The sequence below is a fragment of the Aedes aegypti genome, chromosome 1 (genome assembly GCF_002204515.2).
Source record: "Aedes aegypti strain LVP_AGWG chromosome 1, AaegL5.0 Primary Assembly, whole genome shotgun sequence".
NCBI classification, from domain to species: Eukaryota; Metazoa; Arthropoda; class Insecta; order Diptera; family Culicidae; genus Aedes; species Aedes aegypti.
In genome coordinates this window covers 22,810,915-22,833,594 of record NC_035107.1, presented here as the reverse complement: position 1 = coordinate 22,833,594, position 22,680 = coordinate 22,810,915, and the positions used below count along the sequence as shown (strand labels likewise).

General features: G+C 43.5%; 1 protein-coding gene across 3 annotated transcripts in view; it reads left to right on the top strand.

The window, feature by feature from the left end:
- The window catches only part of LOC5572314 (transmembrane protein 41 homolog), a 62,106-nt gene that overhangs the window by 20,639 nt on the left and 18,787 nt on the right, over nt 1-22,680 (top strand). The window contains exons 1-2 of one of the 3 annotated variants that reach the window (XM_021839134.1): nt 3,263-3,537; nt 3,951-4,269. In XM_021839134.1, coding sequence (XP_021694826.1) covers nt 3,965-4,269 — 305 coding nt within the window. In that variant the 5' untranslated portion in view covers nt 3,263-3,537; nt 3,951-3,964. The other 2 variants (XM_021839135.1, XM_021839133.1) reach the window with 2 other exon arrangements.

Genomic DNA, 22,680 nt, shown 5'->3' with positions numbered 1-22,680 from the left:
CGAAGAACGTGTATCCCTATCTTTCGTCCTTGATTTTATACTGCCAAATATATAAGTTGGGGTCAAGGTGCCCTATCCGCAGTGCTGGTAGCAAAAAGTGGTACCGAAAAATGTGATACCGAAAACAAATATTTTAGTGACCAGATTTGAGAAATAAGAGACTTTCGATTCTCAAAAAAGTGACTAAAAGTGACTTAAAAATCAAACCGTTATTAGTTTTATTTAAATTATATTATACTGTTTTACGACCAATATCCAATATGATAGGGCGGCATCCACAAATTACACAACGCTCTAGAGGAGGAGGGAGTAGGCCCTAGCGTTACGGCTCAAAAAAAAAAAAATTGAAATTTTTCATACAAAAAGCGTTACGGTGAGGGGGAGGGGATCAAAACTTTCAAATTTTAGGATCACGTAATAAATGGACGTTGCCTACGGAATATTCAATATGACTACTACTGCAGGTAGTAGTCCTAGTTGAGTATCATATTTCGTAATTTTTATTATGCTTCCAAAATTTTAAAATATTACCTACATTTTATTTCAAACATGAATTTAATATTTACGTAATTATTCCTTTTTATCAGATTTTTAATCTTTTCAAAAATATTTTTTTTTTACATCTCCCAATTTTGGAACATTTCCATCCAGAATTTGGAACATTTCCATCCAAAAAATGACATCTAAAAATCATTAAAATTGAATTCATTGTAAACTGTGAAGATCCCAAAATTTTTCAATGACTTCAAGTCGATAAGAATTTAAGATTCAGTCTAGAAAAAATATAAGCGTGTTGGGGAAAAGCACCAATTTTCGACCCAGCACTAGTTTTCGACCCATTCATACGATTTTGGCCTACTTTGTATGGAAATCCGAAAATTGGCATAGAATTATTGTAGGTCGAAAATTAGTGCTTTTCCCCTAGATGAAGTTACGTCAAATGTAATATTGACAGAAAAATATTTTTTATTTAGCATTACTAGATTCTTCAAAGCTTCTACATAATAAGGTCAATATTTTGTGTAACTAGATCAAGATTACGAAAAATGTAATACTTGGGCATTAATCAATTTTTCAAATTAAAAATAAAAAAAAAGAAATAGAATGTGATTGAAATACAGCTTAAAACCAATGTATCATAGACGGTTCCTTCGAACGCCGACTGAGGGAGAAAAAATGGTAGAGTAATATTGAAATTTTCCATCAATAAGTTTGATGGGAAGAAAGTTTGGCCGAATGGACATTTAGCATTAAGGCGATAGGCTTAATAGGCTGTTTTTCTGAGTTATGCTGTTAAAGTAGTTATTAGCACTAAGCTTCTAATATTTCAATCAAAATTTCTTGGACACTTTCCTGAGTCACTTGACACTGGGGATTATAATCGGTCGAATTGTAACAAACTATGCAACAAAAATACTTTAACACCGCTTGGCTTTCAAAAAAAACCTTCTGCTAAAGTGAATAAAAAAAGCCAAGAAGAGGATCCGACACCCCACATTTCATTGACGAAAGCATGCATGATTTGATGGAAACGATTCTTTGAAGCTTTTCTGTATTAACATTCTTATGTATTAACCCATGATTCGTATGGTCATGCAACGTCGAAAAACATTAGGTCTTTTTACGTCATTTTATGAAATAAAGCGATTTTTTACGCGTTGCGTCGACCGACGTAAAAAAAATCTTAGTGTATACTCTAGCTAAGATCTATCCGGCCATTTTTGAAGGTTTGGTTTGCAAATAAAGTATGTCCTAAGAAGTATGATAAGTTTTTACTCTCAAATAGAACATTAAATAATTATTCTTTGTTTTGCGTTTTAGTATCAAATACCTATATAACAGATTTTGTAAAATTTTAAAGAGCTAATGACATTAGCCTAATGTGCTTTATACCAGGATGGTTTGGTTAATGAAACGTATTTGGAGGGCAAAGAGAATAATAAGGATGCATATTTTAAAACGTAGTGTTCGACAATAGAAGATAAACATCTTATTATCCACCACGAGGTATTAAAAATTCTATTAAAAGAGAATGGACGAGATATTCAAAAAGAATTCTAAAAATTTAAATGTTCTAAGTGTTACGTCTGTTAGTCTGCACTAACAGACGTAACACTTAGAACAAATTTCGATCCAAATTATAGTCACGAGGACATGTACGCCCAATGCTAAAATTAGTGCATTTGGCCGACGGGCCAACAGATGGCGGTAGTGTGTAAACGTCAAACGCGAACAAAAACGATGCGAGCGCTGCGAGTGGCGGATTGGCGCACCTACCACATTTTTCAATCGATCGTTAAAAAGGTGGGCGATTGACAATGATGAGAGTGTGACGTCTGTTTGTCTGTGTTAAAACTTTTAGTTCATTATTATAAAACTGTAATAAACTTACACCATACTGATAATAACTTAGATAATATTACGATTATGTGGATCTCTATGAAATATTAAGTTTTTTTTCCAAGCTTTTTTCACAAGAAAATCACGAGCCAATATTTTGATACTGACATGAAGTTGTTCTGGGGATGACCTAAACTTAGCCTAAATAAAAAAGGCCGATTCATAACTTTGTCCTGAAAATTTAGCCGAAAATAGTTGAAAAAAGTGACTTTCTGACAAAAAAGTGACTTTAGTTGAAACGGCTTCAAAAAAGAGACTTTTAAGTGACTGGCTTAAAAAGGGACCAAGTCACTAAAAAGTGACTCGCTACCAGCCTTGCCTATCCGTTCTGAAAGGATTGAAAAACCAAAAAAAAGCCATCTTGTCCAACAGTTACTTCAGACGAATTCTAGGTCGATTTATAAAATAGGTGTAAATTAGTTCAATTGAACATACCATGCCCTTTATCAACATGAAGAGAATTTGTTTCCATAATTGAACGTGAAATAGGTACTCGTCGACTTCCAAATCCAAACCCGTATAACAAGCAGTTACACGTGTCCAATGGTACTCCAACCAAACCATATGCATACCAAAAACAAACACAGTTGTCGCTATTACGATAACACATCATGCAATTTATAGCTCATTCAGTACTGCACACGTGCCATCATCGAAGGTATGTTGTAGCTATAGGGCTATACTGCCCCTATTCGCATAACTGTCCCATGTATGCCGGTAATCCCATAGAACATTGGACAATAATGGAAATAAGTTCACTAGAGGCACTTACCTGCTATCGATTGGCACAACCACAACCGCGTAATTGCCTCTCCATCCGCAGGGGGCAGAAAAGAACACGTCATACGCCCATTAAATTGCGTTTAGAACGTTCTGTGCACCGCAGCAGGCTGCGGACTCGACGAGGTGAACGCTAAGTCATATCCATTAAGTTATCGACTGTCGTGGCGCTAATACCTGCCTTTTGGTAAAACCGAATCCTAGTAGCCATTGTATTTCTGATTGTGGAAAATCGAATCGCACGTTGGAATTCGTTGTGCTGATTTTAAAGGCGACGACGAACGTTTTCAAATAAACAAAATCAAACACGCTGCTGGTTGCCATCGTCACCTGACGACCTGATGTTGAGGCGTTGAGGTAAGAGCGGAGGCGGGCGGTACTTCTTCAATGCCATTCGCAAGTCGAGAGGTGGCTCCGCGCGTGACGCAGCGCGAAGTAATCCAACAGTCGCAATAAAGATTTCGAATCGCGCAGTTTTTATCGTCGCTTGCAATTCGCTGGTGGTTCGCGGAATCAGCTGATTTCCTTGTTATTCCTTGTTCTGCGCACATAATATTCGGTTGGCTGGGGCTTATCAGCAGCTCACCTACTACGATCGTTGTTCGAGCAACAACGTCTAGCGTAGCGTGCGCCAATCGTGGCTTACTATTCAAGGTGCTGCATCATCCAAGCAATCATCCGTCCATCATGCATCCCATCCATCAATCGTCCGATTCTTTGTTGACGGAACTGATTTGAATTTCCACGTTTTTGTTTCTCCTGTCTTCCAGCATCCAGCGATAAGATGCCCCTCCTGGGAAGCACAATGACGTCGTCACCAGCGGCGAACGGTCAGCTGAAGTACGACATCAGCAGTAGCAGCAGCAGTAATGGGAATGGAGTGCACGCTAAGATTAACCAACGCATGGCGGTTTCGAATGGGACTCCCGCTGCCGGGGATTGCAATGGTACGGGATCAATGGCGAAATCTAGTGAGGACAAGGAAGAAGACCGATCTGCGAGGCAGTCGTTGATTATTTTGGCGGCGATCTTCTTCACCAGTTTGTTTGCGATGATCTACGTGTACGCGATGTTCCCCGAGCTGGATGAGTAAGTAGGATAGATTCTAGATGTTTATAAGTTACCTTCAAATGTTTTAAAGCAAAAAATAATTAACAAGCACTAGTAAGATAGAGAAATGCTCCAGAAACTTTTTGCAGAAGTTTTAAAAGCTTTTTATAGAAGCCTCCAGTTTTTGCATAGCTTCTGACAAAAACTTTATAATTAACTGGAAGTAGTTTTGCAAGCTTCTAGAAGCATTTCAGCAAGCTTCTAAAAGAAGCTCTGCAAGCTTCTAGAAAAAGCTCTGCAAGCTTCTAAAAGTAGCTCAGCAAGCTACCAGAAGAAGCTGAGCAAGCTTCTTAAAAAGCTTAGCAAGCTTCTAAAAAAAGCTCAGAAAGCTTCTAGAAGAAGCTCAGCAAGCTTCTAAAAGAAGATCAGCAAGCTTCTAGAAAAAGTTCTGCAAACTTCTAGAAGAAGCTCAGCTAGCTTCTAAAAGAAGCTCTGCAAGCTTCTAGAAAAAGCTCAGCAAGCCTCTAGAAGAAGCTCAGCAAGCTTTTAGAAGAAGTTCAGCAAGCTTCTAGAAGAAGCTCTGCAAGCTACTAGAAAAAGCTCAGCAAGTTTATAGAAGAAGCTTAGCAAGCTTTTAGAAGTTCTGAAAGCTTCTACAAAAAGTTCTGTAGGCTTCTAAAAGAAGCTCAGCAAGCCTCTAGAAGAAGCTCAGCAAGCTTTAAGAAAAAGCTCTACAAGCTTCTAGAAAAAGCTCAGCAAGCCTCTAGAGAAGCTCAGCAAGCTTAAGAAGCTCAGCAAGCTTTAAGAAGAAGTTCAGCAAGCTTCTAGAAGCCAAGCTTTAAGAAGAAGTTCAGCAAGCTTCTAGAAGAAGCTCAGCTAGCTTTAAGAAGAAGTTCAGCAAGCTTCTAGAAGAAGCTCAGCAAGCTTCTAGAAGAAGCTAGCAAGCTTCAAGAAAAAGCTCAGCAAGCTTCTAGAAGAAGCTCAGCAAGCTTCTAGAAGAAGCTCAGCAAGCTTCTTGGAAATGCTCAGAAAGCTTCTAGAAGAAGCTCAGCAAGCTTCTAGAAGAAGCTCAGCAAGCTTCTAGAAGAAGCTCAGCAAGCTGCTAGAAGAAGCTTAGCAAGCTTCTAGAAGAAGGTCAGCAAGCTTCTAAAAGAAGCTCAGCAAGCTTCTAGGAGAAGCTCAGCATGCTTCTAGAGAAGCTCAGCAAGTTTATAGAAGAAGCTTAGCAAGCTTTTAGAAGAAGTTCTGAAAGCTTCCACCAAAAGTTCTGCAAGCTTCTAGAAGAAGCTCAGCAAGCCTCTAGAAGAAGCTCAGCAAGCTTCAAGAAAAAGCTCTGCAAGCTTCTAGAAAAAGCTCAGCAAGCCTCTAGAAGAAGCTCAGCAAGCTTTTAGAAGAAGTTCAGCAAGCTTCTAGAAGAAGCCAGAAGCTCTGCAAGCTTCTAATAGAAGTTCTGCAAGCTTCTAGAAGAAGCTCTGCAAACTTCTAGAAAAAACTCAGCAAGTTTATAGAAGAAGCTTAGCAAGCTTTAAGAAGAAGTTCTGAAAGCTTCTACAAAAAGTTCTGCAAGCTTCTAGAAGAAGCTCAGCAAGCCTCTAGAAGAAGCTCAGCAAGCTTCAAGAAGAAGCTCTGCAAGCTTCTAGAAAAAGCTCAGCAAGCCTCTAGAAGAAGCTCAGCAAGCTTCTAGAAGAAGAATCAGCAAGCTTCTAGAAAAAGCTCAGCATGCCTCTAGAAGAAGCTCAGCAAGCTTTTAGAAGAAGATCAGCAAGCTTCTAGGAGAAGCTCAGAAAGCTTCTAGAAAAAGATCAGCAAGATTCTAGGAGAAGCTCAGCAAGCTTCTAGGAGAAGCTCAGCAAGCTTCTAGAAGAAGCTCAAGCAAGCTTCTAGGAGAAGCTCAGCAAGCTTCTAGGAAAGCAAGCTCAGCGGAGCCAAGCTTCTAGGAGAAGCTCAAGCAAGCTTCTAGGAGAAGCCAGCAAGCTTCTAGGAGAAGCTCAGCAAGCTTCTAGAAGAAGCTCAGCAAGCTTCTAGGTGAAGCTCAGCAAGCTTCTAGGAGAAACTCAGCAAGCTTCTAGCGGAAGCTCACAAGCTTCTAGAGGCTCAACAAGCTTCTAGGAGAAACCCAGCAAGCTTCTAGGAGAAGCTCAGCAAGCTTCTAGAAGAAGCTCAGCAAGCTTCTAGGTGAAGCTCAGCAAGCTTCTAGGAGAAACTCAGCAAGCTTCTAGCGGAAGCTCAACAAGCTTCTAGGAGAAGCTCAACAAGCTTCTAGGAGAAACCCAGCAAGCTTCTAGAAGAAGCTCAGCAAGCTTCTAGGAGAAGCTCAGCAAGCTTTTAGAAGAAGATCAGCAAGCTTCTAGGAGAAGCTCAGAAAGCCTCTAGAAGAAGCTCAGCAAGCTTCTAGGAGAAGCTCAGCAAGCTTCTAGGAGAAGCTCAGCAAGCTTCTAGAAAAAGATCAGCAAGATTCTAGGAGAAGCTCAGCAAGCTTCTAAGAGAAGCTCAGCAAGCTTCTAGAAGAAGCTCAGCAAGCTTCTAGGTGAAGCTCAGCAAGCTTCTAGCGGAAGCTCAACAAGCTTCTAGGAGAAACCCAGCAAGCTTCTAGAAGAAGCTCAGCAAGCTTCTAGAAGAAGCTCAGCAAGCTTCTAGGAGAAGCTCAGCAAGCTTCTAGGAGAAACTCAGCAAGCTTCTAGCGGAAGCTCAACAAGCTTCTAGGAGAAGCTCAACAAGCTTCTAGGAGAAACCCAGCAAGCTTCTAGAAGAAGCTCAGCAAGCTTCTAGAAGAAGCTCAGCAAGCTTCTAGGAGAAGCTCAGCAAGCTTCTAGGAGAAACTCAGCAAGCTTCTAGCGGAAGCTCAACAAGCTTCTAGGAGAAGCTCAACAAGCTTCTAGGAGAAACCCAGCAAGCTTCTAGGAGAAGCTTAGCAAGCTTCTAGAAGAAGCTCAGCAAGCTTCTAGGTGAAGCTCAGCAAGCTTCTAGGAGAAACCCAGCAAGCTTCTAGCAGAAGCTCAGCAAGCTTCTAGGAGAAGCTCAGCAAGCTTCTAGGACAAACTCAGAAAGCTTCTAGGAGAAACTCAGCAAGCTTCTAGAAGAAGCTCAGCAAGCTTCTAGGTGAAGCTCAGCAAGCTTCTAGAAGAAGCTCAGCAAGCTTCTAGAAGAACTCAGCAAGCTAGGATAAGCTCAGCAAGCTTCTAGGAGAAGCTCAGCAAGCTTCTAGAAAAAGATCAGCAAGATTCTAGGAGAAGCTCAGCAAGCTTCTAGGAGAAGCTCAGCAAGCTTCTAGGAGAAGCTCAGCAAGCTTCTAGGAGAAGCTCAGCAAGCTTCTAGGAGAAGCTCAGCAAGCTTCTAGGAGAAGCTCAGCAAGCTTCTAGGAGAAGCTCAGCAAGCTTCTAGGAGAAGCTCAGCAAGCTTCTAGAAGAAGCTCAGCAAGCTTCTAGAAGAAGCTCAGCAAGCTTCTAGGAGAAGCTCAGCAAGCTTCTAGGAGAAACTCAGCAAGCTTCTAGCGGAAGCTCAACAAGCTTCTAGGAGAAGCTCAACAAGCTTCTAGGAGAAGCTCAACAAGCTTCTAGGAGAAACCCAGCAAGCTTCTAGGAGAAGCTCAGCAAGCTTCTAGAAGAAGCTCAGCAAGCTTCTAGGTGAAGCTCAGCAAGCTTCTAGGAGAAACTCAGCAAGCTTCTAGCGGAAGCTCAACAAGCTTCTAGGAGAAGCTCAACAAGCTTCTAGGAGAAACCCAGCAAGCTTCTAGAAGAAGCTCAGCAAGCTTCTAGAAGAAGCTCAGCAAGCTTTTAGAAGAAGATCAGCAAGCTTCTAGGAGAAGCTCAGAAAGCCTCTAGAAGAAGCTCAGCAAGCTTCTAGGAGAAGCTCAGCAAGCTTCTAGGAGAAGCTCAGCAAGCTTCTAGGAGAAACTCAGCAAGCTTCTAGCGGAAGCTCAACAAGCTTCTAGGAGAAGCTCAACAAGCTTCTAGGAGAAGCTCAACAAGCTTCTAGGAGAAGCTCAGCAAGCTTCTAGGAGAAGCTCAGCAAGCTTCTAGAAGAAGCTCAGCAAGCTTCTAGGTGAAGCTCAGCAAGCTTCTAGGAGAAACTCAGCAAGCTTCTAGCGGAAGCTCAACAAGCTTCTAGGAGAAGCTCAACAAGCTTCTAGGAGAAACCCAGCAAGCTTCTAGAAGAAGCTCAGCAAGCTTCTAGAAGAAGCTCAGCAAGCTTCTAGGAGAAGCTCAGCAAGCTTCTAGGAGAAACTCAGGCAAGCTTCTAGCGGAAGCTCAACAAGCTTCTAGGAGAAGCTCAACAAGCTTCTAGGAGAAACCCAGCAAGCTTCTAGGAGAAGCTCAGCAAGCTTCTAGAAGAAGCTCAGCAGCTTCTAGGTGAAGCTCAGCAAGCTTCTAGGAGAAACCAGCAAGCTTCTAGCAGAAGCTCAGCAAGCTTCTAGGAGAAGCTCAGCAAGCTTCTAGGACAAACTCAGAAAGCTTCTAGGAGAAACTCAGCAAGCTTCTAGAAGAAGCTCAGCAAGCTTCTAGGTGAAGCTCAGCAAGCTTCTAGAAGAAGCTCAGCAAGCTTCTAGAAGAACTCAGCAAGCTAGGATAAGCTCAGCAACTTCTAGAAGAGCCTCAGCAAGCTTCTAGGAGAAGCTCAGCAAGCTTCTAGAAGAAGCTCAGCAAGCTTCTAGGAGAAGCTCAGCAAGCTTCTAGAAGAAGCTCAGCAAGCTTCTAGAAGAAGCTCAGCAAGCTTCTAGAAGAAGCTCAGCAAGCTTCTAGAAGAAGCTCAGCAAGCTTCTAGAAGAAGCTCAGCAAGCTTCTAGGAGAAGCTCAGCAAGCTTCTAGGAGAAGCTCAGCAAGCTTCTAGGAGAAACTCAGCAAGCTTCTAGCGGAAGCTCAACAAGCTTCTAGGAGAAGCTCAACAAGCTTCTAGGAGAAACCCAGCAAGCTTCTAGGAGAAGCTCAGCAAGCTTCTAGGAGAAGCTCAGCAAGCTTCTAGGAGAAACTCAGCAAGCTTCTAGGAGAAACTCAGCAAGCTTCTAGAAGAAGCTCAGCAAGCTTCTAGGTGAAGCTCAGCAAGCTTCTAGGAGAAGCTCAGCAAGCTTCTAGGAGAAACTCAGCAAGCTTCTAGGAGAAACTCAACAAGCTTCTAGGAGAAGCTCAGCAAGCTTCTAGGAGTAGCTCAGCAAGCTTCTAGAAGAAGCTCAGCAAGCTTCTAGAAGAAGCTCAGCAAGCTTCTAGAAGAAGCTCAGCAAGCTTCTAGAAGAAGCTCAGCAAGCTTCTAGAAAAAGATCAGCAAGCTTCTAGGAGAAACTCAGCAAGCTTCTAGAAAAAGATCAGCAAGCTTCAAGGTGAAGCTCAGCAAGCTTCTAGGAGAAGCTCAGCAAGCTTCTAGGAGAAACTCAGCAAGCTTCTAGGAGAAACTCAGCAAGCTTCTAGGAGAAGCTCAGCAAGCTTCTAGGAGAAGCTCAGCAAGCTTCTAGAAGAAGCTCAGCAAGCTTCTAGAAGAAGCTCAGCAAGCTTCTAGGAGAAACCCAGCAAGCTTCCAGAAGAAGCTCAACAAGCTTCTAGGAGAAGCTCAGCAAGCCTCTAGAAGAAGCTCAGCAAGCTTCAAGAAAAAGCTCTGCAAGCTTCTAGAAAAAGCTCAGCAAGCCTCTAGAAGAAGCTCAGCAAGCTTCTAGAAGAAGATCAGCAAGCTTCTAGAAAAAGCTCAGCATGCCTCTAGAAGAAGCTCAGCAAGCTTTTAGAAGAAGATCAGCAAGCTTCTAGGAGAAGCTCAGAAAGCCTCTAGAAGAAGCTCAGCAAGCTTCTAGGAGAAGCTCAGCAAGCTTCTAGGAGAAGCTCAGCAAGCTTCTAGAAAAAGATCAGCAAGCTTCAAGAAAAAGCTCTGCAAGCTTCTAGAAAAAGCTCTGCAAGCTTCTAAAAGTAGCTCAGCAAGCTACCAGAAGAAGCTGAGCAAGCTTCTAAAAAAGCTTAGCAAGCTTCTAAAAAAAGCTCAGAAAGCTTCTAGAAGAAGCTCAGCAAGCTTCTAAAAGAAGATCAGCAAGCTTCTAGAAAAAGTTCTGCAAACTTCTAGTAGAAGCTCAGCTAGCTTCTAAAAGAAGCTCTGCAAGCTTCTAGAAAAAGCTCAGCAAGCCTCTAGAAGAAGCTCAGCAAGCTTTTAGAAGAAGTTCAGCAAGCTTCTAGAAGAAGCTCTGCAAGCTACTAGAAAAAGCTCAGCAAGTTTATAGAAGAAGCTTAGCAAGCTTTTAGAAGTTCTGAAAGCTTCTACAAAAAGTTCTGTAGGCTTCTAAAAGAAGCTCAGCAAGCCTCTAGAAGAAGCTCAGCAAGCTTCAAGAAAAAGCTCTACAAGCTTCTAGAAAAAGCTCAGCAAGCCTCTAGAAGAAGCTCAGCAAGCTTTAAGAGAAGCTCAGCAAGCTTTAAGAAGAAGTTCAGCAAGCTTCTAGAAGAAGCTCAGCTAGCTTTAAGAAGAAGTTCAGCAAGCTTCTAGAAGAAGCTCAGCAAGCTTCTAGAAGAAGCTAGCAAGCTTCAAGAAAAAAGCTCAGCAAGCTTCTAGAAGAAGCTCAGCAAGCTTCTAGAAGAAGCTCAGCAAGCTTCTTGGAAATGCTCAGAAAGCTTCTAGAAGAAGCTCAGCAAGCTTCTAGAAGAAGCTCAGCAAGCTTCTAGAAGAAGCTCAGCAAGCTTCTAGAAGAAGCTCAGCAAGCTTCTAGAAGATGCTCAGCAAGCTTCTAGAAGAAGCTCAGCAAGCTTCTAGAAGAAGCTCAGCAAGCTTCTAGAAGAAGCTCAGCAAGCTTCTAGAAGAAGCTCAGCAAGCTTCTAGAAGAAGCTCAGCAAGCTGCTAGAAGAAGCTTAGCAAGCTTAGCAAGCTTCTAGAAGAAGGTCAGCAAGCTTCTAAAAGAAGCTCAGCAAGCTTCTAGGAGAAGCTCAGCATGCTTCTAGAAGAAGCTCAGCAAGTTTATAGAAGAAGCTTAGCAAGCTTTTAGAAGAAGTTCTGAAAGCTTCCACCAAAAGTTCTGCAAGCTTCTAGAAGAAGCTCAGCAAGCCTCTAGAAGAAGCTCAGCAAGCTTCAAGAAAAAGCTCTGCAAGCTTCTAGAAAAAGCTCAGCAAGCCTCTAGAAGAAGCTCAGCAAGCTTTTAGAAGAAGTTCAGCAAGCTTCTAGAAGAAGCTCAGCAAGCTTCTAGAAGAAGCTCTGCAAGCTTCTAATAGAAGTTCTGCAAGCTTCTAGAAGAAGCTCTGCAAACTTCTAGAAAAAACTCAGCAAGTTTATAGAAGAAGCTTAGCAAGCTTTAAGAAGAAGTTCTGAAAGCTTCTACAAAAAGTTCTGCAAGCTTCTAGAAGAAGCTCAGCAAGCCTCTAGAAGAAGCTCAGCAAGCTTCAAGAAGAAGCTCTGCAAGCTTCAAGAAGAAGCTCTGCAAGCTTCTAGAAAAAGCTCAGCAAGCCTATAGAAGAAGCTCAGCAAGCTTCTAGAAGAAGATCAGCAAGCTTCTAGAAAAAGCTCAGCATGCCTCTAGAAGAAGCTCAGCAAGCTTTTAGAAGAAGATCAGCAAGCTTCTAGGAGAAGCTCAGAAAGCCTCTAGAAGAAGCTCAGCAAGCTTCTAGGAGAAGCTCAGCAAGCTTCTAGGAGAAGCTCAGCAAGCTTCTAGAAAAAGATCAGCAAGATTCTAGGAGAAGCTCAGCAAGCTTCTAGGAGAAGCTCAGCAAGCTTCTAGGAGAAGCTCAGCAAGCTTCTAGGAGAAGCTCAGCAAGCTTCTAGAGAAGCCAGCAGCTCTAGGCTCAGCAAGCTTCTAGAAGAAGCTCAGCAAGCTTCTAGAAGAAGCTCAGCAAGCTTCTAGGAGAAGCTCAGCAAGCTTCTAGAAGAAGCTCAGCAAGCTTCTAGGTGAAGCTCAGCAAGCTTCTAGGAGAAGCTCAGCAAGCTTCTAGGAGAAACTCAGCAAGCTTCTAGGAGAAACTCAACAAGCTTCTAGGAGAAGCTCAGCAAGCTAGGATAAGCTCAGCAAGCTTCTAGGAGAAACTCAGCAAGCTTCTAGGAGAAACTCAACAAGCTTCTAGGAGAAGCTCAGCAAGCTAGGATAAGCTCAGCAAGCTTCTAAGAGAAGCTCAGCAAGCTTCTAGGACAAACTCAGAAAGCTTCTAGGAGAAACTCAGCAAGCTTCTAGAAGAAGCTCAGCAAGCTTCTAGGTGAAGCTCAGCAAGCTTCTAGAAGAAGCTCAGCAAGCTTCTAGAAGAACTCAGCAAGCTAGGATAAGCTCAGCAAGCTTCTAGGAGAAGCTCAGCAAGCTTCTAGGAGAAACCCAGCAAGCTTCTAGAAGAAGCTCAACAAGCTTCTAGGAGAAGCTCAGCAAGCTTCTAGAAGCTTCCAGAAGAAGCTCTGCAAGCTTCTAGAAGAAGCTCAGCAAGCTTCTAGGAGAAGCTCAGCAAGCTTCTAGAAGAAGCTCAGCAAGCTTCTAGGTGAAGCTCAGCAAGCTTCTAGAAGAAGCTCAGCAAGCTTCTAGGAGAAACTCAGCAAGCTTCTAGCGGAAGCTCAACAAGCTTCTAGGAGAAGCTCAACAAGCTTCTAGGAGAAACTCAGCAAGCTTCTAGGAGAAACTCAGCAAGCTTCTAGAAGAAGCTCAGCAAGCTTCTAGGTGAAGCTCAGCAAGCTTCTAGGAGAAGCTCAGCAAGCTTCTAGGAGAAACTCAGCAAGCTTCTAGGAGAAACTCAACAAGCTCTAGGAGAAGCCTCAGCAAGCTTCTAGGAGTAGCTCAGCAAGCTTCTAGAAGAGCTCAGCAAGCTTCTAGAAGAAGCCAGCAAGCTTCTAGAAAAGCTCAGCAGCTTCTAGAAGAAGCTCAGCAAGCTTCTAGAGAAGCTCAGGCAAGGCTTCTAGAAGAAGCTCAGCAAGCTTTCTAGAAGAAGCTCAGCAAGCTTCTAGGAGAAGCTCAGCAAGCTTCTAGGAGAAGCTCAGCAAGCTTCTAGGAGAAACTCAGCAAGCTTCTAGGAGTAGCTCCAGCAAGCTTCTAGAAAGAAGCTCAGGCAAGCTTCTAGAAGAAGCTCAGCAAGCTTCTAGAAGAAGCCTCAGCAAGCTTTACTAGAAAGAAGCTCAGCAAGCTTTCTAGAGAAGCTCAGCAAGCTTCTGGAAAGAAGCTCAGCAAAGCTTTCTTAGGAAGGAAGCTCAGCAAGCTTCAGGAGAAGCTCAGCAAGCTTCATAGGAGAAACTCAGCAAGCTTCTAGCGGAAGCTCAACAAGCTTCTAGGAGAAGCTCAGCAAAGCTTCTAGGAGAAGCTCAGCAAGCTTCTAGGAGAAACTCAGCAAGCTTCTAGAAGAAGCTCAGCAAGCTTCTAGGTGAAGCTCAGCAAGCTTCTAGGAGAAGCTCAGCAAGCTTCTAGGAGAAACTCAGCAAGCTTCTAGGAGAAACTCAACAAGCTTCTAGGAGAAGCTCAGCAAGCTTCTAGGAGTAGCTCAGCAAGCTTCTAGAAGAAGCTCAGCAAGCTTCTAGAAGAAGCTCAGCAAGCTTCTAGAAGAAGCTCAGCAAGCTTCTAGAAGAAGCTCAGCAAGCTTCTAGGAGAAACTCAGCAAGCTTCTAGAAAAAGATCAGCAAGCTTCTAGGTGAAGCTCAGCAAGCTTCTAGGAGAAGCTCAGCAAGCTTCTAGGAGAAACTCAGCAAGCTTCTAGGAGAAACTCAGCAAGCTTCTAGGAGAAGCTCAGCAAGCTTCTAGGAGAAGCTCAGCAAGCTTCTAGAAGAAGCTCAGCAAGCTTCTAGAAGAAGCTCAGCAAGCTTCTAGAAGAAGCTCAGCAAGCTTCTAGAAGAAGCTCAGCAAGCTTCTAGGAGAAGCTCAGCAAGCTTCTAGGAGAAGCTCAGCAAGCTTCTAGGAGAAACTCAGCAAGCTTCTAGAAAAAGATCAGCAAGCTTCTAGGTGAAGCTCAGCAAGCTTCTAGGAGAAGCTCAGCAAGCTTCTAGGAGAAACTCAGCAAGCTTCTAGGAGAAACTCAGCAAGCTTCTAGGAGAAGCTCAGCAAGCTTCTAGGAGAAGCTCAGCAAGCTTCTAGAAGAAGCTCAGCAAGCTTCTAGAAGAAGCTCAGCAAGCTTCTAGAAGAAGCTCAGCAAGCTTCTAGGAGAAGCTCAGCAAGCTTCTAGGAGAAGCTCAGCAAGCTTCTAGGAGAAGCTCAGCAAGCTTCTAGGAGAAACTCAGCAAGCTTCTAGCGGAAGCTCAACAAGCTTCTAGGAGAAGCTCAACAAGCTTCTAGGAGAAACCCAGCAAGCTTCTAGGAGAAGCTCAGCAAGCCTCTAGGAGAAGCTCAGCAAGCTTATAGGAGAAACTCAGCAAGCTTCTAGGAGAAACTCAGCAAGCTTCTAGAAGAAGCTCAGCAAGCTTCTAGGAGAAGCTCAGCAAGCTTCTAGGAGGAAGCTCAGCAAGCTTCTAGGAGAAACTCAGCAAGCTTCTAGGAGAAACTCAACAAGCTTCTAGGAGAAACCCAGCAAGCTTCTAGAAGAAGCTCAGCAAGCTTCTAGGAGAAGCTCAGCAAGCTTCTAGGAGTAGCTCAGCAAGCTTCTAGAAGAAGCTCAGCAAGCTTCTAGAAGAAGCTCAGCAAGCTTCTAGAAGAAGCTCAGCAAGCTTCTAGAAGAAGCTCAGCAAGCTTCTAGAAGAAGCTCAGCAAGCTTCTAGAAGAAGCTCAGCAAGCTTCTAGGAGAAGCTCAGCAAGCTTCTAGGAGAAGCTCAGCAAGCTTCTAGGAGAAACTCAGCAAGCTTCTAGCGGAAGCTCAACAAGCTTCTAGGAGAAGCTCAAACAAGCTTCTAGGAGAAACCCAGCAAGCTTCTAGGAGAAGCTCAGCAAGCTTCTAGGAGAAGCTCAGCAAGCTTCTAGGAGAAACTCAGCAAGCTTCTAGGAGAAACTCAGCAAGCTTCTAGAAAGGAAGCTCAGCAAGCTTCTAGGTGAAGCTCAGCAAGCTTCTAGGAGAAACCCAGCAAGCTTCTAGCAGAAGCTCAGCAAGCTTCTAGGAGAAGCTCAGCAAGCTTCTAGGACAACTCAGCAAGCTTCTAGGACAAACTCAGCAAGCTTCTAGGAAGAAGCTCAGCAAGCTTCTAGGAGAAACTCAACAAGCTTCTAGGAGAAACTCAGCAAGCTTCTAGAAAAAGATCAGCAAGCTTCTAGGTGAAGCTCAGCAAGCTTCTAGGAGAAGCTCAGCAAGCTTCTAGGAGAAACTCAGCAAGCTTCTAGGAGAAACTCAGCAAGCTTCTAGGAGAAACTCAGCAAGCTTCTAGGAGAAACTCAGCAAGCTTCTAGAAGAAGCTCAGCAAGCTTCTAGGTGAAGCTCAGCAAGCTTCTAGGAGAAGCTCAGCAAGCTTCTAGGAGAAACTCAGCAAGCTTCTAGGAGAAGCTCAGCAAGCTTCTAGGAGAAACTCAGCAAGCTTCTAGGAGAAACTCAGCAAGCTTCTAGAAGAAGCTCAGCAAGCTTCTAGGTGAAGCTCAGCAAGCTTCTAGGAGAAGCTCAGCAAGCTTCTAGGAGAAACTCAGCAAGCTTCTAGGAGAACTCAACAAGCTTCTAGGAGAAGCTCAGCAAGCTTCTAGGAGTAGCTCAGCAAGCTTCTAGAAGAAGCTCAGCAAGCTTCTAGAAGAAGCTCAGCAAGCTTCTAGAAGAAGCTCAGCAAGCTTCTAGAAAAAGATCAGCAAGCTTCTAGGAGAAACTCAGCAAGCTTCTAGAAAAAGATCAGCAAGCTTCAAGGTGAAGCTCAGCAAGCTTCTAGGAGAAGCTCAGCAAGCTTCTAGGAGAAACTCAGCAAGCTTCTAGGAGAAACTCAGCAAGCTTCTAGGAGAAGCTCAGCAAGCTTCTAGGAGAAGCTCAGCAAGCTTCTAGAAGAAGCTCAGCAAGCTTCTAGAAGAAGCTCAGCAAGCTTCTAGGAGAAACCCAGCAAGCTTCCAGAAGAAGCTCAACAAGCTTCTAGGAGAAGCTCAGCAAGCCTCTAGAAGAAGCTCAGCAAGCTTCAAGAAAAAGCTCTGCAAGCTTCTAGAAAAAGCTCAGCAAGCCTCTAGAAGAAGCTCAGCAAGCTTCTAGAAGAAGATCAGCAAGCTTCTAGAAAAAGCTCAGCATGCCTCTAGAAGAAGCTCAGCAAGCTTTTAGAAGAAGATCAGCAAGCTTCTAGGAGAAGCTCAGAAAGCCTCTAGAAGAAGCTCAGCAAGCTTCTAGGAGAAGCTCAGCAAGCTTCTAGGAGAAGCTCAGCAAGCTTCTAGAAAAAGATCAGCAAGCTTCAAGAAAAAGCTCTGCAAGCTTCTAGAAAAAGCTCTGCAAGCTTCTAAAAGTAGCTCAGCAAGCTACCAGAAGAAGCTGAGCAAGCTTCTAAAAAAGCTTAGCAAGCTTCTAAAAAAAGCTCAGAAAGCTTCTAGAAGAAGCTCAGCAAGCTTCTAAAGAAGATCAGCAAGCTTCTAGAAAAAGTTCTGGCAAACTTCTAGTAGAAGCTCAGCTAGCTTCTAAAAGAAGCTCTGCAAGCTTCTAGAAAAAGCTCAGCAAGCCTCTAGAAGAAGCTCAGCAAGCTTTTAGAAGAAGTTCAGCAAGCTTCTAGAAGAAGCTCTGCAAGCTACTAGAAAAAGCTCAGCAAGTTTATAGAAGAAGCTTAGCAAGCTTTTAGAAGTTCTGAAAGCTTCTACAAAAAGTTCTGTAGGCTTCTAAAAGAAGCTCAGCAAGCCTCTAGAAGAAGCTCAGCAAGCTTCAAGAAAAAGCTCTACAAGCTTCTAGAAAAAGCTCAGCAAGCCTCTAGAAGAAGCTCAGCAAGCTTTAAGAGAAGCTCAGCAAGCTTTAAGAAGAAGTTCAGCAAGCTTCTAGAAGAAGCTCAGCTAGCTTTAAGAAGAAGTTCAGCAAGCTTCTAGAAGAAGCTCAGCAAGCTTCTAGAAGAAGCTAGCAAGCTTCAAGAAAAAGCTCAGCAAGCTTCTAGAAGAAGCTCAGCAAGCTTCTAGAAGAAGCTCAGCAAGCTTCTTGGAAATGCTCAGAAAGCTTCTAGAAGAAGCTCAGCAAGCTTCTAGAAGAAGCTCAGCAAGCTTCTAGAAGAAGCTCAGCAAGCTTCTAGAAGAAGCTCAGCAAGCTTCTAGAAGAAGCTCAGCAAGCTTCTAGAAGAAGCTCAGCAAGCTTCTAGAAGAAGCTCAGCAAGCTTCTAGAAGAAGCTCAGCAAGCTTCTAGAAGAAGCTCAGCAAAGCTTCTAGAAGAAGCTCAGCAAGCTGCTAGAAGAAGCTTAGCAAGCTTAGCAAGCTTCTAGAAGAAGGTCAGCAAGCTTCTAAAAGAAGCTCAGCAAGCTTCTAGGAGAAGCTCAGCATGCTTCTAGAAGAAGCTCAGCAAGTTTATAGAAGAAGCTTAGCAAGCTTTTAGAAGAAGTTCTGAAAGCTTCCACCAAAAGTTCTGCAAGCTTCTAGAAGAAGCTCAGCAAGCCTCTAGAAGAAGCTCAGCAAGCTTCAAGAAAAAGCTCTGCAAGCTTCTAGAAAAAGCTCAGCAAGCCTCTAGAAGAAGCTCAGCAAGCTTTTAGAAGAAGTTCAGCAAGCTTCTAGAAGAAGCTCAGCAAGCTTATAGAAGAAGCTCTGCAAGCTTCTAATAGAAGTTCTGCAAGCTTCTAGAAGAAGCTCTGCAAACTTCTAGAAAAAACTCAGCAAGTTTATAGAAGAAGCTTAGCAAGCTTTAAGAAGAAGTTCTGAAAGCTTCTACAAAAAGTTCTGCAAGCTTCTAGAAGAAGCTCAGCAAGCCTCTAGAAGAAGCTCAGCAAGCTTCAAGAAGAAGCTCTGCAAGCTTCAAGAAGAAGCTCTGCAAGCTTCTAGAAAAAGCTCAGCAAGCCTATAGAAGAAGCTCAGCAAGCTTCTAGAAGAAGATCAGCAAGCTTCTAGAAAAAGCTCAGCATGCCTCTAGAAGAAGCTCAGCAAGCTTTTAGAAGAAGATCAGCAAGCTTCTAGGAGAAGCTCAGAAAGCCTCTAGAAGAAGCTCAGCAAGCTTCTAGGAGAAGCTCAGCAAGCTTCTAGGAGAAGCTCAGCAAGCTTCTAGAAAAAGATCAGCAAGATTCTAGGAGAAGCTCAGCAAGCTTCTAGGAGAAGCTCAGCAAGCTTCTAGGAGAAGCTCAGCAAGCTTCTAGGAGAAGCTCAGCAAGCTTCTAGGAGAAGCTCAGCAAGCTTCTAGAAGAAGCTCAGCAAGCTTCTAGAAGAAGCTCAGCAAGCTTCTAGGAGAAGCTCAGCAAGCTTCTAGAAGAAGCTCAGCAAGCTTCTAGGTGAAGCTCAGCAAGCTTCTAGGAGAAGCTCAGCAAGCTTCTAGGAGAAACTCAGCAAGCTTCTAGGAGAAACTCAACAAGCTTCTAGGAGAAGCTCAGCAAGCTAGGATAAGCTCAGCAAGCTTCTAGGAGAAACTCAGCAAGCTTCTAGGAGAAACTCAACAAGCTTCTAGGAGAAGCTCAGCAAGCTAGGATAAGCTCAGCAAGCTTCTAAGAGAAGCTCAGCAAGCTTCTAGGACAAACTCAGAAAGCTTCTAGGAGAAACTCAGCAAGCTTCTAGAAGAAGCTCAGCAAGCTTCTAGGTGAAGCTCAGCAAGCTTCTAGAAGAAGCTCAGCAAGCTTCTAGAAGAACTCAGCAAGCTAGGATAAGCTCAGCAAGCTTCTAGGAGAAGCTCAGCAAGCTTCTAGGAGAAACCCAGCAAGCTTCTAGAAGAAGCTCAACAAGCTTCTAGGAGAAGCTCAGCAAGCTTCTAGAAGCTTCCAGAAGAAGCTCTGCAAGCTTCTAGAAGAAGCTCAGCAAGCTTCTAGGAGAAGCTCAGCAAGCTTCTAGAAGAAGCTCAGCAAGCTTCTAGGTGAAGCTCAGCAAGCTTCTAGAAGAAGCTCAGCAAGCTTCTAGAAGAACTCAGCAAGCTAGGATAAGCTCAGCAAGCTTCTAGAAGAAGCTCAGCAAGCTTCTAGAAGAACTCAGCAAGCTAGGATAAGCTCAGCAAGCTTCTAGAAGAAGCTCAGCAAGCTTCTAGAAGAAGCTCAGCAAGCTTCTAGGAGAAACTCAGCAAGCTTCTAGCGGAAGCTCAACAAGCTTCTAGGAGAAGCTCAACAAGCTTCTAGGAGAAACTCAGCAAGCTTCTAGGAGAAACTCAGCAAGCTTCTAGAAGAAGCTCAGCAAGCTTCTAGGTGAAGCTCAGCAAGCTTCTAGGAGAAGCTCAGCAAGCTTCTAGGAGAAACTCAGCAAGCTTCTAGGAGAAACTCAACAAGCTTCTAGGAGAAGCTCAGCAAGCTTCTAGGAGTAGCTCAGCAAGCTTCTAGAAGAAGCTCAGCAAGCTTCTAGAAGAAGCTCAGCAAGCTTCTAGAAGAAGCTCAGCAAGCTTCTAGAAGAAGCTCAGCAAGCTTCTAGAAGAAGCTCAGCAAGCTTCTAGAAGAAGCTCAGCAAGCTTCTAGGAGAAGCTCAGCAAGCTTCTAGGAGAAGCTCAGCAAGCTTCTAGGAGAAACTCAGCAAGCTTCTAGGATCATTCCTTGCTGTGCGCTTGAACAAGCCAGTTCAGTTTTTGGCAGTCGGTAGTGTTTTGGTTTTTTCTTCCACCGCCCGTGTGGTTTTTACCAGTGCAGTATTGTACCGTAGTGCTTTAAACCGCGCATCGTGAAGGAAGCGAACCAGATTGACAAGGGTCAACTGGTATCGTGCCACAATAAAACATTGTCACCTTCATCCCCCGGTGATTGGTTCCCCCGTGCAAATCAACAGCGAAGACGGCGATACGATTTTTTGCCTACCTACGACGTGGAAGGCTAGCTGCTTTGCGGTCATCGAACGGGAACGGATAAGTAGCAAATTTCTATACTTATCCATACTCTATTGAACTGCTTTCGCATCTCCCAGAACAAACAGTGTTGAGTTCAAAGTTGTTTTTCGCTTCGCCTCTGTCTCTCTCCCGGAGCTATTTTGCTGGCTCTGTTAGGGGAAGTGTGTACAAAATAGTCCACTGACTGTTTTTTTTTTCTCTTCGAAAGTTTTTTTTTTTTTTTTTTTAATTATTTTTATTTATTTTTTTGCCCTTATAGGGGAGGTGTGTACAAAATAGCTCACTAATTGATTAGTTTTTCTGCTCATTTTTTTTTCTCCGCATTTTTTTTTTTTTTTTTAAATTTTTGTTGATTTGGTTGCGGTTGGATTTTCCCCGCATGGACGAATCGGATGGAGGCGATACGCCTCCTAAAGATCTCGTTGCTCGAACGCGGTTTTATCAACCGTCTTCGGCTGGGCCTTGGGTTGTCTATTTCCGGCGCAAAAATAAGATTTTGAATGTGCTCTCGATTTCCAGAGAGCTGACGCGTAAATATCCTGGGACCGTTATTCACCAAGTGAAGCAATCCAAGCTGCGTGTAACTGCACCTAGTTACAAAGCAGCGAACGAAATTGCTCAGCATGAGGCTTTTACTGTGGAATACTTTATCTACATTCCTGCACGAGAAGTCGAGGTGGAAGGGAAAATCATCGACGCGAGTCTGACATGTGAAGACATTAAGACTGGCAAAGGCGTTTTTGAGAACCGGTCAATTCCTGATGTGGCTATACTGGATTGCAAACAGTTGCAATCAGTTTCCATGGAAGGAAATAAGAAAGTTTTTTCGCCGTCCGCCTCGTTTCGAGTGACTTTTCCTGGTTCCGTCCTCCCGAAATTTGTTTGCATTGATAGTGTTTTTTACCCAGTGCGTCTTTACGTGCCGAAGGTATTCAATTGTACCAACTGCAAGCAGCTTGGCCACAGTGCTAGCTTTTGCGACAACAAGCCCCGTTGTGGCAAATGCAACCAAGCTCATTTAGAAGATGCTTGCACACAGGAAGCTGAAAAATGCAGCTACTGTAGCAAGGATCTGCATGACTTGCAGAAATGCCCGGCATACAAAAGACGCATTCGAAATGAGAGTCGCTCAATTGTGAAGCGCTCCAAGAAGACGTATGCGGAGATGGTGAAAGCTCTAAATTCCGCCTGCAAAAGAGTCTTCATCAGCCATCCCAGTTGGTAACTCTTTTCAAGAGTTGTCTTCCGATGAAGCGAACGACGACGAAACCGATGGGGGAGATTCTTCGGAGGTACACGCACCCGGTAAAAGAAAGTCTCCATCTTCTCCGGGATTGCGCCGTAAGGTATTAAAATCTTCCCTCAGAAGTTTGCCTAATTCCAAAGGTGGTGGGGCAAATTTGAAAATCCCGAAGAAACAGGTCTTTGATGCTTCCGTTCCGTGTTGCAGCAAAGATCTGCCGCCCCCGCCTCCACAGATAAAATACACTTCGAAAAGAAGCTCTAGACAAGAAAGCAAAAGAAATGCTACTGAAGCTCCTCGCTCTTCCTCAAAAACCCCCAGGGCCAAGCGAGGTCTGATAACTTTTACGGCTCTTGTGGATCGCATATGTAATGCTCTCGGAGTTTCAGACTCATTCAGAGGCATACTCGACCTTTTTCTCCCCGCAATAGAAGAGTATCTCAAGGAATTGACTATTTCATGGCCCCTCCTAGCTTCGATCATATCTTTCGATGGCTAATTCATCAAGTGAGGTACAAGATATGACCACTGTGCTACAGTGGAACTGTCATAGTCTAAAACCTAAATTAGACACATTTAAGTTTTTACTTCACAATTCCGATTGTGATATATTTGCACTCTGTGAAACATGGCTTTCTTCTGAAGATGATCTTAACTTCTACGATTTTAACATTATACGCCAGGATCGAGATGATAATTACGGGGGTGTGCTTTTAGGGATCAAAAAGTGCCATTCATTCTACAGAATCCCCATCCCGACTCATCCAGGCATAGAAATCGTTGCTTGCCAAATAAACGTAAAGGGTACAGATCTTTGCGTAGCTTCTGTTTATATTCCTCCAAGAGTTTCAATAAACCGCCGTCATCTCTGGAATGCAGTCTCCATGCTCTCATCCCCAGTTCTAATACTGGGTGATATGAACTCACATGGTACTGGATGGGGCGAATCTTATGACGATTATAGAGCGGCTATTTTCTATGATTTATGCGACGATTTCAACTTGAACATTTTGAACACAGGTGAAGTGACACGTATTTCATCCGACGGTAAAGAAAGCCGTCTTGACCTGTCTTTGGGATCAAGTTCACTATCATTCGATTGCATGTGGAAGGTGATCGATGATCCCCATGGTAGTGATCACTTGCCCATAATAACCTTTATCAGAAATAATTGTGAAAGGTCAGAACAGTCAATTCAGGTTCCTTTTGACCTCACTAGGAATATCGATTGGCAAAAATTTGCATCAGCGGTAACTTTTGGTATCGAATCATTCAACACTCTCCCTCCGTTGGACGAGTATCGATTCCTAACAGAATTGATTTATAAAAGTGCATTAGAATCCCAAAAGCAACGAGTTCCAAGTGCATCCTTCAAAAGACGACTAGCCACACCTGGTTGGGATGATGAATGCACTCTGTTGTATCGAGAAAAATCTAATGCCTTTAAAGCTTTTCGCAGATATGGTACCTCAGAACTTTATTTAGAGTACTCGAAGCTCGAAAAAAGACTGAAGAATC